Below are 14,159 nucleotides of genomic sequence, written 5' to 3' on the forward strand. Positions count from 1 at the left end.
GTTAGTTATTTTTAGTTATTTTTTCCATTCATTTACCCATTCATTCATTTTTTATTACGGAAGCCTTCCCAACTGTGTAGACCTACTTAATTACTTCATATTATAAAGAGAACCGTCATATTTCTGGGACAGCGGGTTACTGTGAGCGTTTCCTATGTGGCTGACGCGATAAGGTGATAAGCGTGCCTTTTGGAAAATATATCTACGCTCCGGTCTCCACAGTTAAAATGATATGTGATCGCATTGTAGCTGTATTTAAACTTGGTAACGACTGCAATGTAAGGAGACGCATTCATTAACGGTTTCTTTTAAGCGAGGCGGAACAAGTCTTTTGATTGTGGGTTCAGAGACACTTTTAAATGATACAACGCTAATGACGTGAAACGCATGGGTGAAAACGTCAGTGAACGCCCAAAACAACGATGAATAATTGGAGCCTTTAGAATGGGGGAGTGGTAACATCTGCTGACTTTCATTTTAGGCATTCTTCTTTCTTTTCTTTCTTTTCACGAATGAAAGAGATAACGAGGATGATAATGCGGCGTGAGGAAAGGATTTGGGTATACGTGTAGAAATGCGGGGGATCGTGCTGAATAAGCTAGCTTGATCATGCAAAAGTGTGATGTGCGGGAGAAAATGTGGAATAGTGGATAAAGTTAAAGACCTCTCTAATCAGACATTGTTGCTATTGATTCCTCCCCGATGAGAACATTCTCTTCATAAATAGTAGACGCAGGTGTGGAAATGGGCATGGGAAGGCTATAGGGAAATAATAACGACAAAGCCTTTGAAAGGCCAGCGAGACTGAGAAAATAAGCCATTCTTTCCTTGTAACCACTCATTCATAGTAGTCATTATAGAGTATCATGATTATTATGATTATTACAGTTGATGATCATATCATTAACATCATTGTTGATATTGATACTATTATACAGCTGTTATCATTATTAATGTAATCATTATGAATTATAAATATTGTGATTTTGTATCTCACCATACATATAATTATGAAGAAAGAAGAAAATTCAGATGATATTTCAGTTTAATTTCGTTTTAACTAAAAAGTCATAATAGTTTTCTAATTCATCTCACACAGTCCCTTCCTCAAACCCAGTGCATACACCCTTGAATAGGATTTGTTGCAGACTCAAAAGCTTTGCGCTCGCAAAAGGACAATGTCATGTACATCCAATTCCAAAATATCGTTGGTAGATACGAGTGAAATAAACCCGTTTCACCACCATAATTTCCGTGAAAGCATCTAGTGATTGCGATAATCTTGCGTTAAATAAATAAACAAACAATAAATCTGAAGAATGAGACTGACATTACAATTTCGGTGACTTGAAAATCACTTGAAATCACTGTAAATTTTATGAAATCTCGAAGAAATAATCATGTTTAGTGGGAAAAACTTACATATGCCTGAGTATTACATATGAGTATTACTTACATATGCCCGTCTGGGCATTAGCATTGATACTTATTTCCTATTATTGTCGAAGCTAGCGTATAGCTATATTTTTACAAACGACTTAAGTAATCTATATTTAATATAAATGCTGTAAGAAAATAATAAAACAAACTTGAATAATATATTGCTTACTCATCAATTATCTAGGGATCCACGTCCTACAAGCTTAGCTTTTTTGTGGATCGCTATTTTCCAAAATTGAAGTTATTTTCTGAAAGCTCGCGAAGTATACATGTATACGCATCGTTCCTTCTGATTATTGTACATATGTTGATGTATATAATTTATTTCGTATATTACATGAACCTTTTGTAAAAGTGTAGACAATATCATTTTATGATATGTATACTTTGCATTACGTTTTGATTTTCTTTGATTGGAAATAAACTATGATTGAACTAGTCTATTTTTAACCGAAAACTGACACATCATGTAAAATGCATGCTGTACTTACACATATCGAAAATTATGTAAATCTAATGTACTTCTCATCCATTTATTAGGGTTTTCGTTGAGGGACCGCACATTGCAAGCACTGCTTTTAAGTGGGTCCGTCAGTTTTCTCTGAATACATTTCAAACTTAACTTTCATTGTTACGACATGCGTATTTGTTTGAATAGAATAATGATTACCGTTTGATTTCGCTGTATCGTCATCTCATTCGTGTGCCATTTTAATATATTTTTTATTGTGTTCTGTCGAATAGGAAAAAAATGAATTGAATTGAATTGCTGTAACATTATGACATCTGCAGATGAGATTTGGACTGGTGTTAGAGGCACAGCGCTCTCTACGGCGGAGTTTCAGCCGGCTCTTCTTGATATGGTGACATGTAGCGCTTCTTTTTTTTTTTTTTTTTTTTTCTTGTCAGTTGTTAATTTGACTGTTTGTTTGTTTGCCTGTTTGCCTTTCTTAAGTTCTCCTGGTTAGGTCGTTCTATATTGGCTTCATCAGATTCCGAAAAAAAAATCAAAGTAAATATGAGAACAAAAAACCCAAATGATTTATCGACTGTTCACTTCAAGCACGAATAAACTGATCAAACGTGACATAATAATGATAGCAAGAAATGTTGAGAGCCCTTGAGGCGCTTTCATGATTTACGTGAAACTTGGAAATGTTTTAGATATTTCTCTTTTTATGTTCAACTTAAACATCTCTAGTTTTGCTGTTTGGCAATGGAAATTGCCACAACTTTTACAATGTTTGCATAATCGTGTAATTTTCATGAAAATAATTCTTTGTCCTGCATCAATGGCTCATCAATCTTTCTGTCTACGTGTCTCTACACTTACCTGACTACCTGCCTACCTATAATACCTATCTGACAAATTTAGAGTTTATATATTCTATTATCGGACTCATCCCACGAGCTCGATCGACACCCACGAGTCACACAGCCCACGAGCTCGACATTGGAAAAAAAAAAGGGCCCTGCGTCATACAGCCCATGAGCTCGACACTACGCAAAAAAGGCCCACCAGACCGCCATTACGTACTTTAAGCCCCGTTATCTAATGTCGGTCTCTTTTTTTTTTCTTTTTTTCTTTTTTTGCCTAGTGTAGAACTTATGGGCCTTATTTGCCTAGTGTCGAGCTGGTGGACGATAGCTCGTGGGCCTTTTTAACTTGATGTCGAGCTCATGAATCTTGTTCACTTAGTGTCTGGCCGTGGGCTATATGATTCGTGGGCTTTAAGATTCGTAGGCTGTATAACTCGTGGGCTATATGATCGTGGGTTGTATGACTCGTAGGCTGTATAACTCGTGGGATATCATGATCGTGATGGGTTGTATGACTCGCGGGTTGTATAGCTCGTGGGATATTATGATCGTGGGTTGTATGACTCGCGGGTTGTATAACTCGTGGGTTTGAAGCTCGTGCACCCCCTTTTTCAATCATCTATTACGCTCGGTCACCAGATTGCTAACACACTTTCTTTCATTATGTTGCATTCTTCAAGATAAACCTTCTAAATGAGGCATATTTGGAGCGCAAAAAGAATTGCGGTCGCATAAAAGTGCAAAATTCACCACAGCTACAAGATTGGTTGTCTTAGTATGGCTGCTTTGTATTGTAATGCAAATCGGGTTTGTAGTACGATCGAACATGACCAAGTTTTGTTGTTGTTGTTTTGTTTTTGTTTTGTTTTTTGTCATCCCCCTTGCATAAGTTCCAAGTTCATGGCTATGTTTCGCATGCAGTAGATCAATTATAATCAGCTATTAACCTTTAAGGGGTTTTGTGGAAAAGGATATAAAACTTAAGTTTAAGCCAATTCTCTTTTATCAAAGGCCAAAACGAGAAAGGCCAAAGGACAAAAATAAATCAAACTTTTCATCTTATGACCAAAGCAACCAAACATCATAAGGGTTCGTTATACGATAAAGTGCAATCGCAACGCGTCATTTTATTTGATGACCGTGTACATGGGCTATAAGGAAACATTTAGAAAGAGATAGAGTGAGAGAAAAAAAAAATAACTGTTAAAAAATATAACGAACAAGATATCCGAAAAGTTAAATCTGGCAAAGCCATTGTCCTTGCATGAGACACCGATTTCTCTTCTAAACGAGAAATAGCAACCTTGATAGTGGAAGCAAAAGTACGTACGATCATTTCGACACATGTCTTTTTCTTCTCACTGTGCCTTTCGTCTCCGTAAATGCTCCTGATTTCCCATTCCCCACCCCCTTCCCTTCTTTCAGTCCCCCATGATGAGGAGGGACATGGTACGACACCTCAAGTTCTCGACCTTGAGGGAGGTCTTGGGCTGCCTACCCCGGTCACTGCAGCCTCCCGTCAGCTTCCCACATCCTTCCACACCTGGCCTTGTTTGTGATTGAACTTGCTTAAGTGGGGCAACGTGACTATATCGTGAAGTGTGATCTCGCCCGAGTGCCTTCCTTTCTGATTTCTCGTGACAGGGAGACGAAACCTTGGACTTGGTATGCTAGCCGAGATGTGATTGCACTTTTGGACCATTGTCTCCAGTCGCCGTATTAATGCAACTATCTATCGTTCCCTCTCTCCTCTCTCTCTCTCTTCCGTATACAGTATATATTTCATATGTTTATCTATCTACCTTTCTATCTTGTACTATCTAAGTGTAGTTATTGTTTCTTAGTTTCTATATTTAGCTATATATCAATGCTTTGTCTTGTGTGTTGGTGTATGTGCGTATGTGTGTGTGCCTCGCTGTGTGTTGAAGACTGTGTATTGTGGTTTCACACAATATTGTATGACAAGAATGATATATTACAATATCTAAGTACATCTTATGGACCATGTGCGTAAATACAAGTTGAGTGTTCCATGGGTTGAACATTATATCACATCACATGAGTCGTAGGATGTAAGTATTTTAACTTCCTTTTTCCTTTTCGAAGATGATTATAATCTACAAGCCTACATTTCGAAATGACTGTTTTGAAATCCATAGTGGTATGAATTGAATGAAATTGAATGAAATTTTAATTTGGTTTTAAACTGAAGCTATAGTCATTAATTTTCTTTTAGGTAAATTCTAACAAAAGCATATAGATACCAAATTGTCAATGATTTATCTTGATGTTTTTCTATCCAAATGTTATTTTCCTTGTTGTCAAAACATGTCTTGTCCTAAATCCAAGAGGAAATCAATGGGTATACTTGATTTGAACTAGTTTCACGAAGGACTGACACAAAGAGTAGAGGCAAAGTAATAAAGTGATTGTAACTAACCAATTAAATACGTTAAAGCGGATGAGCTTCACGCGTCTTCTGTTGTTGTCATGGCGATAATGTCATATTTAAGAACAAAATGTACCCTACTTTTTTTTTCTCAAATCGTGAGCAAATCAAAATAATGATCTTTGCAGTTACGGCTGCACGGAATGCGGATTTGATTGCGGAAGTAAATAAGGACGAGGAAGCAGTAAGCGATGTAACCTTTACGATAGGAAATGACCACAATGTAACTGTACTTCGTCAATTCTAATTATTTCTAGCCCACATTGTAGTATTCCGTCGAGAAAGTGTGTTCGCCTCAGCTACCGCTATATGGTTTATCCTTCTTAAAAACTATTTTTCTTCGTGTCTTGTAATGCTTGTCCAAAATCAATTATAACAAAGTCATTGTCAAGTCCGCGTCGGGATAGTTTCTCGCAATAGCACCGTACAACTGTGTATCATTTCTGGCGGTACTTAGTATGCTGGTGGTAATAGCCAGCAATTCGGAAGAAGTCAAATTTCACATGGATTTTATTGCAGGTCTAGCAATGAACATAAACGTGTCATCGACACTATAAGTGACTGTCCTTTTTTATACTTCACTGTTCCAATGATGTTTAATGTAATCATATGTTTTCCTATGTAACCAGATTTGTAATTGTCTTTTTTATTGGTTATTTATTGTTTGGCAAGAAGTATAGTAAGTGAAATATGACAATGTTGTATATTCAGACTCGTCACCACTGTTGAATTTCATGACTGTTTGTTTCATTTTTGTTTATCATGTCTGCATGCATGCGGATTAGCTGAGCGTTTCCTTGGTGTTGTGGGTTTGAGGGTATAAGATAATGCTTGCGGTTAAATAATCCAGGTTATTTCATAAACAATCTCTTGTATGATAATACGACGAATCACCTCGCGGTGTCAAACATGCAAAAATCAATGCAGAACAAAACAAAAACCTGTTTAATGGAGGCTAAACGACAGTAAAATGACAGCAGGTGAAAATAACCGCTAAACTCGTTGTGCTGCTTGACAGTTAATCTCCCAGCGGAAAAGTTTAATTAGGGTAGCGAGAACGTACGTTGTATTGGTACGCAAGCTGTGGATTGTTGCAATCGATAATCTGTGTGTAGGTAATCATATCAGTCATTGTTATAATGACAAAGAGACAAGCACACTTTTTTTTTTGCAGCACACACACACAAACACGTACACACACACACACACACGCACACACACGACTTGTTTGTACGCGAACAAAAACTTACTAACGCAGAAACAAAAGATTATACATTAGAATGGATTTGCCACGTTTTTATCACATACACCTAGCTAAACACGGTCCATATGTTATACATCACTGTGCGTGTGTAAAGCCTACTTGCGTTTGATGTGCCTGCATAATCATTATATTAGCTTCCTTCCATAATGATAAACGTCTCTCGCTTTGATGATGCTAGTGATTACACAGCTACTACCACTATTACTGATGATAATCATGATAGTATGATAGTATTAATGACAATAACAAGTGTGATAATGATTGCTAGTATTACATAATCACCATTATCGTTTATCTATTATCATTATCATTAATGACAAAAATAGTAGTATCAATAGTAGTAGAAAATGACCAGAAAAAGTATTGTTATTACCACTGATATCATAATCGACATAGCCATCATCAATATTATCAGGCATTTGGGCATGATTTTATCATTCAAAGACAATGTAACCACACACCTGACTTTTTGCAAGCTAATGCATAGGAGTACACTGCCATTACATCCACAGCACACAATGTATTCCTCGTTCGCGACTTTATCGCGGATTTTGTTTACTTGTGCCAAGATTTCTTTGTGTCATCGGATCCCGTGCATGATTTTTTTTTTTTTTTTTTTTTTTACATTTTCAGTCAAGTTTCTTCCATTATACGTGAAACTATGGGTCTGAAATGTTCAGGTTGTCGTAACAACATGCTACAAACAACATGATCACGCAAACGCCCACACATTCAGACCGAAGCACGCATCTTTATCATTAACCATTTTGCTAACATTACAACACCGGCGTTCTTCCTCTTTTCCGCTTTTATAGAAGAAAAAAAAACCCACCTAAAACAAGCCATTTAGTAACAAGACTGTGAGGCGATTACAATCACTGTTCGGAGGGAACTGGCGATAACACGTTTGCACAATTCCGGAAGCCACGATTCTCTTTCGAAGTTCTGTCTGCCAGGTTGCAGCACCGACCTGATCCTTCGGCCAACAAGGGCTAGAAATTGATTGGACGGAATGTGATATTTCCTGGCACAAACCTGTCAACTGTTTCCTCCATGCACGGTGCGTGAGGATATCTTCTGAGCCTCTCGACTTGACGTCCAAACTTAGAAGTCAAGAAGGAGAGTGCGGCCCGTCAAAATGTCAAAGATATAGAGAGAGACATTTTGGCATGTTGGGTGTAGCCTTCAATGAGCTTTACTTCCTTCCCCATCCGTCCAGTCTTTTAGAAATGACTACAGGGGATGAGAAAAACAAGAAGTACAAGAATAAGAAGGAATAGAAAGAGAAGAAGAAAAAGAAGAAGAAGAAGAAGAGGAGGAGGAGGAGGAGGAGGAAGAAGAAGAAGAAGAAGAAGAAGAGGAAGAAGAAGAAGAGGAGGAGGAAGAAGAAGATGCAGAAAAAGAAGAAGAAGAAGAAGAAGGAGAAGAGGAGGAAGAAGATGGAGAAATGGGCAAGAAACACAGAGGCAAAATAATGATAATAATGAATAATAAAAGAAGCGGAAGGAATGATATGAAAGGGATGAAAGAGAAAAGAAGATGAGGGGAAAATTATGAAGGGAAGAAACGACGATATTTCTGGCAATATTATTTCAGAGATAATTTCGTAATTCAATGAGTGCTCTCAGACTAAAACCGGTCAGGAGAACAACAATACTCGGTGAAAAATCTTGAAGGGGGCGCTATTTAAGTCACAGGCACTGCATTCCCTCGATCGGTTCTTACTAATACATACACACAACCATGTCCATGTACCATTTTGCCCCTCGCTCAAACGAGACTTTTCAAGGGATCATGGCGCACACACGCGATTATAAGCAGTGGACATGTAACCGAATTTGCAATTTGAACATTTTTTAACATGTCCTGCTTTTATCCTTTTTCTTTTGTCATGCTTGTTTTTAGGTAAAGATATTCAGCAATTAAAAATACTAGTAATATTTCTATAAACTGTAAGTAATATGGGATGCCCTTAATAAAGCGTATAGGCCTACTGTTTCTGTGGTCTGGGGGATCCCTTCTAACGAGAGAAGGAAGAAGAGGAGGAAGAAAAAAAAAGAATGAAAGAAGAGGGACTACCAATCGTAACTGAGCTAATTGCATGCCGTAATGCTAATCTTTGAAACAATCACAATATGTGTAAAGACTGTATAGCGGTACATTACAATGCTCAGGCAAATGCTGTAGAGGGCAGCATTTCAGTTTGTTCGTTGGGTACGAACTCTGGGCGAAATTTACCTCTGCTTGTTGCATGATCCGTCATCCACGTAAATATCGCAGACGCGAAATTCTGGACTATTTTTGTTTTCTCAACGAATATCACTATATAATTCAGGGAGGTGGGTACATGATCCAGCGCTTGGCCCTAAAACGGGGTAAGTTGTCTTTAAAAAGGAATGTTCAACAGGTTTGTAACATTTTTATGATTTAATATGTTGCTCTTGAATCTAGTCCAAATCATTTATATCCCTTGTGTAGTGTGAAATATTTCATTTTTATCTGATGTGTAATATAAAATACTTCATATTTTTGCATACAATGTGTGACAAAGGAGGTATTAGTTACCTCCTTGGTGTGACTCATTTGGATAATGCATTTTTGCATGATTCAGACAGTCAATGTGTGACTCCATTCGATGTCTGAATAGACCCCAATAGGAAGAGTGCCGTGATACAGTCAGAACAGTTGATGTAAATTTTTAAAAACTTCAAAAAAGAAGATATTGACATTTTTTAGTACAACATGCTATTTTGAATCAATAACACCAGTCATAATAAGATATGTAAATTGAATAAGGTAGTACATGTACACTGTACCACCATTTTTCTCACATATCTGTCAATGGTCGATAGATAAAACACTACCTGAGATTCACTCCTTTGGTTCATAACTTACCATCTATGACACCTCTCCCCTTTTCCTCACAAAGTTATGATTACTAAAACTATCCAATAATTTGGTGCCAGAAATATCATATTTTGTGATGATTTGTGAGAAAATAAATTTGAGTCTTCTGAGGGTCAGACACCAGCTCCATATCATCATCATCATATCTACTGCAGATTTGTTTGATTTATATCACTATTCTGTGTCTGTTTGTTTGTTTGTTTTCATTTCATCCAACTTCAATACAAACTTAAATTCAGTCTTGTGATTAAGAGGCGGCCTGAACTTCCATTTCAGTACAGATCATATTGTGTTGACGACAGATTTTTCATATGTCGGTAGCATTCAATCCTAATACATGTACAGGTCATCATTCACTAAAAAAGTACACCGGTGTTCGTATCAAACACCAGGGCTGAAGGACACCAGAATTTATACAAACTTTATTTATACAACATTTTTATTACCTGAATAGCATCTCTCAATCTCCGATACAGAAATACAAAATATCCCATAATGCACCAATACACTGAATTACAGAAAAAATGTTTTTGCTTATACAATCACGTCAAAATATAAAAAAACCCAACTGCATATATTCTGATAATTTCACAAGCCATAATTCCAAATGGGAAACAAAGCTACAAAAAAAAAAGGAAATTTCTTTCATCCCAAAAAGGTGGATATTGAATATGCTCTGTTTCGAACTTGTACAAGTTACAAAGAATGTCCAAAGAATACGATAATCATCTTAATACATGGAGAAAAAAAGCCAGATAATAAGTAGTCTAATTAAGCCACCTGTTTAACATCTTCTCTCTGCCTATCTGCAGGTTTATAACCTCCTCTCTGCCTATCTGCAGGTTTATAACCTCCTCTAGACAATGATCATCACTAAATATGTGACTGATTAGCAAATAGTCTATACACATATCACAATTAAACAGCTGCTTACTTTTCTATGACAAGCACCATCTAATCCCATCACATGAAGACTGGTCAAAAACAAAGACAAAGATGCAGCTAATAGGTATTTGATTTCCTATCTCACATGAATATTTCAGGATTAGAAATACTGCTGTACATACTTTGATGACTACCCAATGCAAATTAGTCAGAACTCAAAATGGTCATTGCCACTCAGCTGTGACTACAAATAAAACCAGCTGAGTGGTCATCTACCAAAAAAGGTCCACAGCCGGGTTAAAAATCAGGTCAATTTGTCGCTAAACCTAAAACCTTCTATGAATACACTTGACTGCACACAAGAAAATTTACAGCATCAAGACCAAATGAGTTGGCACATTGTCAAATACCAAAAACACACAAGAAAAGTTAATCAGCTTAATGTCAATCTCTTATTGGTAAAAAGTGGCAAGCCTATGTGACTCTGAAAAAAAAAGGTCAAACTTTGGCAAATGAAAAGACACTAATTGTACAAAGAAGGTAAATATTTGCATCCACATATGTCGGCAGAAATAGCTGTAATATTTCATACTTTTTAGACAATTAGGCAATCATAAAGATTAATCAAGATAAAAAAAAAAAAAGATTAATCAAGATCATGGCTTATTGTCACAATTTGAGCTAATATTTCACTTGTGAACAAACACATGCCTTAGTGTAAACATAGCTGGGGGGAAAAGGCAATAAGGTGGACATCACAGCCAGCATTAAGCTTTATGAACACTCCTCCCTCTCAAGGAGTACGCAATGATGTGCAATGCAGTCTGAAGTGACCAAAAAAAAAACCACAAAACAAACACAAAACATTATCAGCAATTCATACACAAGCTGCTGCTCAAAAATGTACATTACTTTCCATTAAGTTGTCATGAATAATATGATATACTTTTTTCTCATTAGCATTCCAACAGAGCTAATACTTGCAATGTCCTGCACCAAATATGACACATACAGATGGGTACAACATGCATAAAGTCCGAATCAATAAAGAATCTGCTCCATGATTTTGCAAGATTTCTGGTACGTGTAACGTAATTAAAAGAAAAAATAACACACACATTACAATTTCACTAGTTTTTTAGTTCATACACTTAATAAAGATGACCCATATGGTATCTAATCAACCAGACTAAACCATAATATTGTAATCTGTTCCTGAACATAGGACAAATGAAAACAAAGAATCTTGAAACAGCACAATTGGCTATAAGAATAATCCTGAGTTGTTATCGTTTACTTCTTTCCAACTTAGCAATTTGAAGATTACATTTATGAATGATTAACTTCCTACACAAAACAAAGCAAATAAAGCTGTACTTGAGATACAAACACCCCCAAACAACCATTCAGATAACTGATAAAACAAAAAAGATTATCAGATGACAAATGTGGAGCAAGAAAGTATTCAAGTTCAGTTGACCAATGTAAGGACAAGAAAATAGCCTCTGGTTGACCGATGTTAGGACTAAAAAAACAAACAAACACTCAATTGACCAATGTGGGGAAACAAGCAGATGACCACTGTCCAGCAAAACAACATCAAAAAAAAATCTCTTAGTTGACCAATGTTTGGATTAAAAAACGACAAGAATTAAAGTTGACCAATGTGGGGATGGAAGAAAAAAGTGAGAACAGGTCTGAAACAGTATTTGGAAAATGACCAAGCATGCAGAGGGCTTAAATGATTAAAAAAAAATCAATGGGTTGTCACTTTCTGAAGGTCATCATTAAATAAGACTTTAACACGTTCTAGAAAGGGCAACAAAAATATAAAAGGCCAAAAAACTGGACTTGAGACCAATTTGAGGGGTATCAAAGGTCATGACCTTGAGGTGCGCTTATATCAATTCAAGCCCAGTAGAGAGGTAATATGGGCTGCAAGCACCTTCATCACATATCGGTGGGCTTCAAACGATTTAGATAGTATTCCAATAGTATTTCAATAGCCAAAGAGTTGTTGAAGATTGTTATTTTGGTAAGATCAGTTATGATCCACAAAGCTGCCATACAACTAAAATAGTGAATGATAGCTGGCTAATGAAGCTGCAGTAAGAAGTCAGAAGTCATAGGGCATAAGTCAGAAAGAAACAAAACACCAAAGACAAAGAAAAAAGGATTACTAGATGTAAGAGCGTTTCTAGTAAAACAAAAACAAACAAACAAACAAATAGGAATTATTACATGGTAATCATGTCAGTAACATATGCACAATAAGTTCCAATTATTTTCCAGCGGTGTTGGGAATGATGAGAGTTAATACCATATACCGATAATCATGTTTGCTCAAGGCTCACCAAAATATGTTCGTAATGTTATCAGTCTTTCAGGAGTTTTAATGGAGTGTGTTGATACTGACGCTTTCGAATTAACATCATCTGGTTAGATGTATCTCCAGCCTCCCTTAAAACATTTCAGCAAAGGTAGATTCATGGGGGTGGAGGAGAGGGTGGGATGGGGTAGAGAAAGACTGCTTTGTCGATGAGGGGTGGGGGTCAAAGGTCAAAAGAGGTAATCAGTCTACACGATGAAGAATGTCCACTTCTCTAAGGGTGGAGGCAGCAGACTGGAGGACAAAGGCTACGACCGACATGTGTTGCCTGAGGGCCTCCCACTCCTCCGTCAGGTCCCCCTCGCCGTTATCGATGTCGAACATGAGATCGACGATGCCGGGGAAGGCGTCCCCTTTGTAGGCGTCCTTGCTGCTGGGTGCAAACACCACGTGCCTGTGAAAACAAGAGATGCAGAAATGTGTTTGAGAGGTGATTTCAAAATACACAATCATGCATGGTGGTGGGTGCATACAGGATGTGAATTTCTGTGTACAGAAGGGTCAACAAAAAAATTTGTATTGTGTAATCACCTCTCAAACACATACACAATTGAACAGGAAGATGATATTATCCCTCCAGATCTGATAAAATGGAGTGATAATAAAACATACACAACACAAAAGAGGAAGAGAAGTAATTGGGTTAGAGAATCAATGCAATATGCATGTACAGCTGACAAACGGACATAGATAGGAATACAGATAGATCGATCAACAGATAAAGATACAGATACCAGTGGTACATACATACAAGCATACACACATACATACATACATACATATTATATTGTTTGTACATACAGTACATGCAATCAACAAACATTCATACAAATATGCATATATACATACATACACAAAAATAAATAGACATGGACAAATTAAAGAAAAATGATCATAAAAGGACAAAAAAAAGTTGTCTAGTCATTGCAAGTAAAAAGATCTTGTCAAATTCGCCTCCAGAGCGCACATCTAAATGTTAATTTTAAAATATAAAGAATTTCCATTGCAGACAATCAATCAATCAATCAATCAATCAATCAATCAATCAATCAATCAATCAACCAACCAACATATTTATCAATCAAAAAATTGATGAGTCAACTGTGACATCATCAACTGAGAACTGCGAGTGAACGACTTTGTTAAAGAAAAGTGCAGTCCTGAACACCCTTTTCATTCTGAACATGCAAAATGCAAACATTAATGGAATATTATAGGGTCACTTCCACGAGGCTTTCTATGACACTGACAAAATTTTTAAAAAAGACATCTTTCTTTTTTTTCTCTCACCTCTGCAAGGTTCTTCCAGGTAGACCCAATGGATCTGTGAATGCTCTCTCGAACTGTAGCAGCTGATCATTAACTCTGCGCACAGCAAATGGACTGCAAACAAAAAGTGACCCCCAAGGAGAAAATGTAATACTAAAGTAGACCACCAATTCTTGTGAGCAAACAATTTTAAACGCATGCACAAGGACTGACATTTGGTTAAACATTTTTCTTTC

General features: G+C 36.8%; 1 protein-coding gene across 2 annotated transcripts in view; it reads right to left on the reverse strand.

Annotated features, from left to right (window-relative positions):
* Window positions 1-9,830: 9,830 nt before the first annotated feature.
* Window positions 9,831-14,159, reverse strand: part of LOC140233627 (N-acetylated-alpha-linked acidic dipeptidase 2-like) — a 28,464-nt gene continuing 24,135 nt past the window's right edge. For both annotated transcript variants that reach the window (XM_072313737.1, XM_072313730.1), the window contains exons 17-18: window positions 13,945-14,037; window positions 9,831-13,048 (exon numbers count right to left, since the gene is read on the reverse strand). In XM_072313737.1, coding sequence (XP_072169838.1) covers window positions 12,838-13,048; window positions 13,945-14,037 — 304 coding nt within the window. In that variant the 3' untranslated portion in view covers window positions 9,831-12,837. The remainder of the gene's footprint in view (window positions 13,049-13,944; window positions 14,038-14,159) is intronic.

Source organism: Diadema setosum, chromosome 1 (genome assembly GCF_964275005.1).
Source record: "Diadema setosum chromosome 1, eeDiaSeto1, whole genome shotgun sequence".
NCBI classification, from domain to species: Eukaryota; Metazoa; Echinodermata; class Echinoidea; order Diadematoida; family Diadematidae; genus Diadema; species Diadema setosum.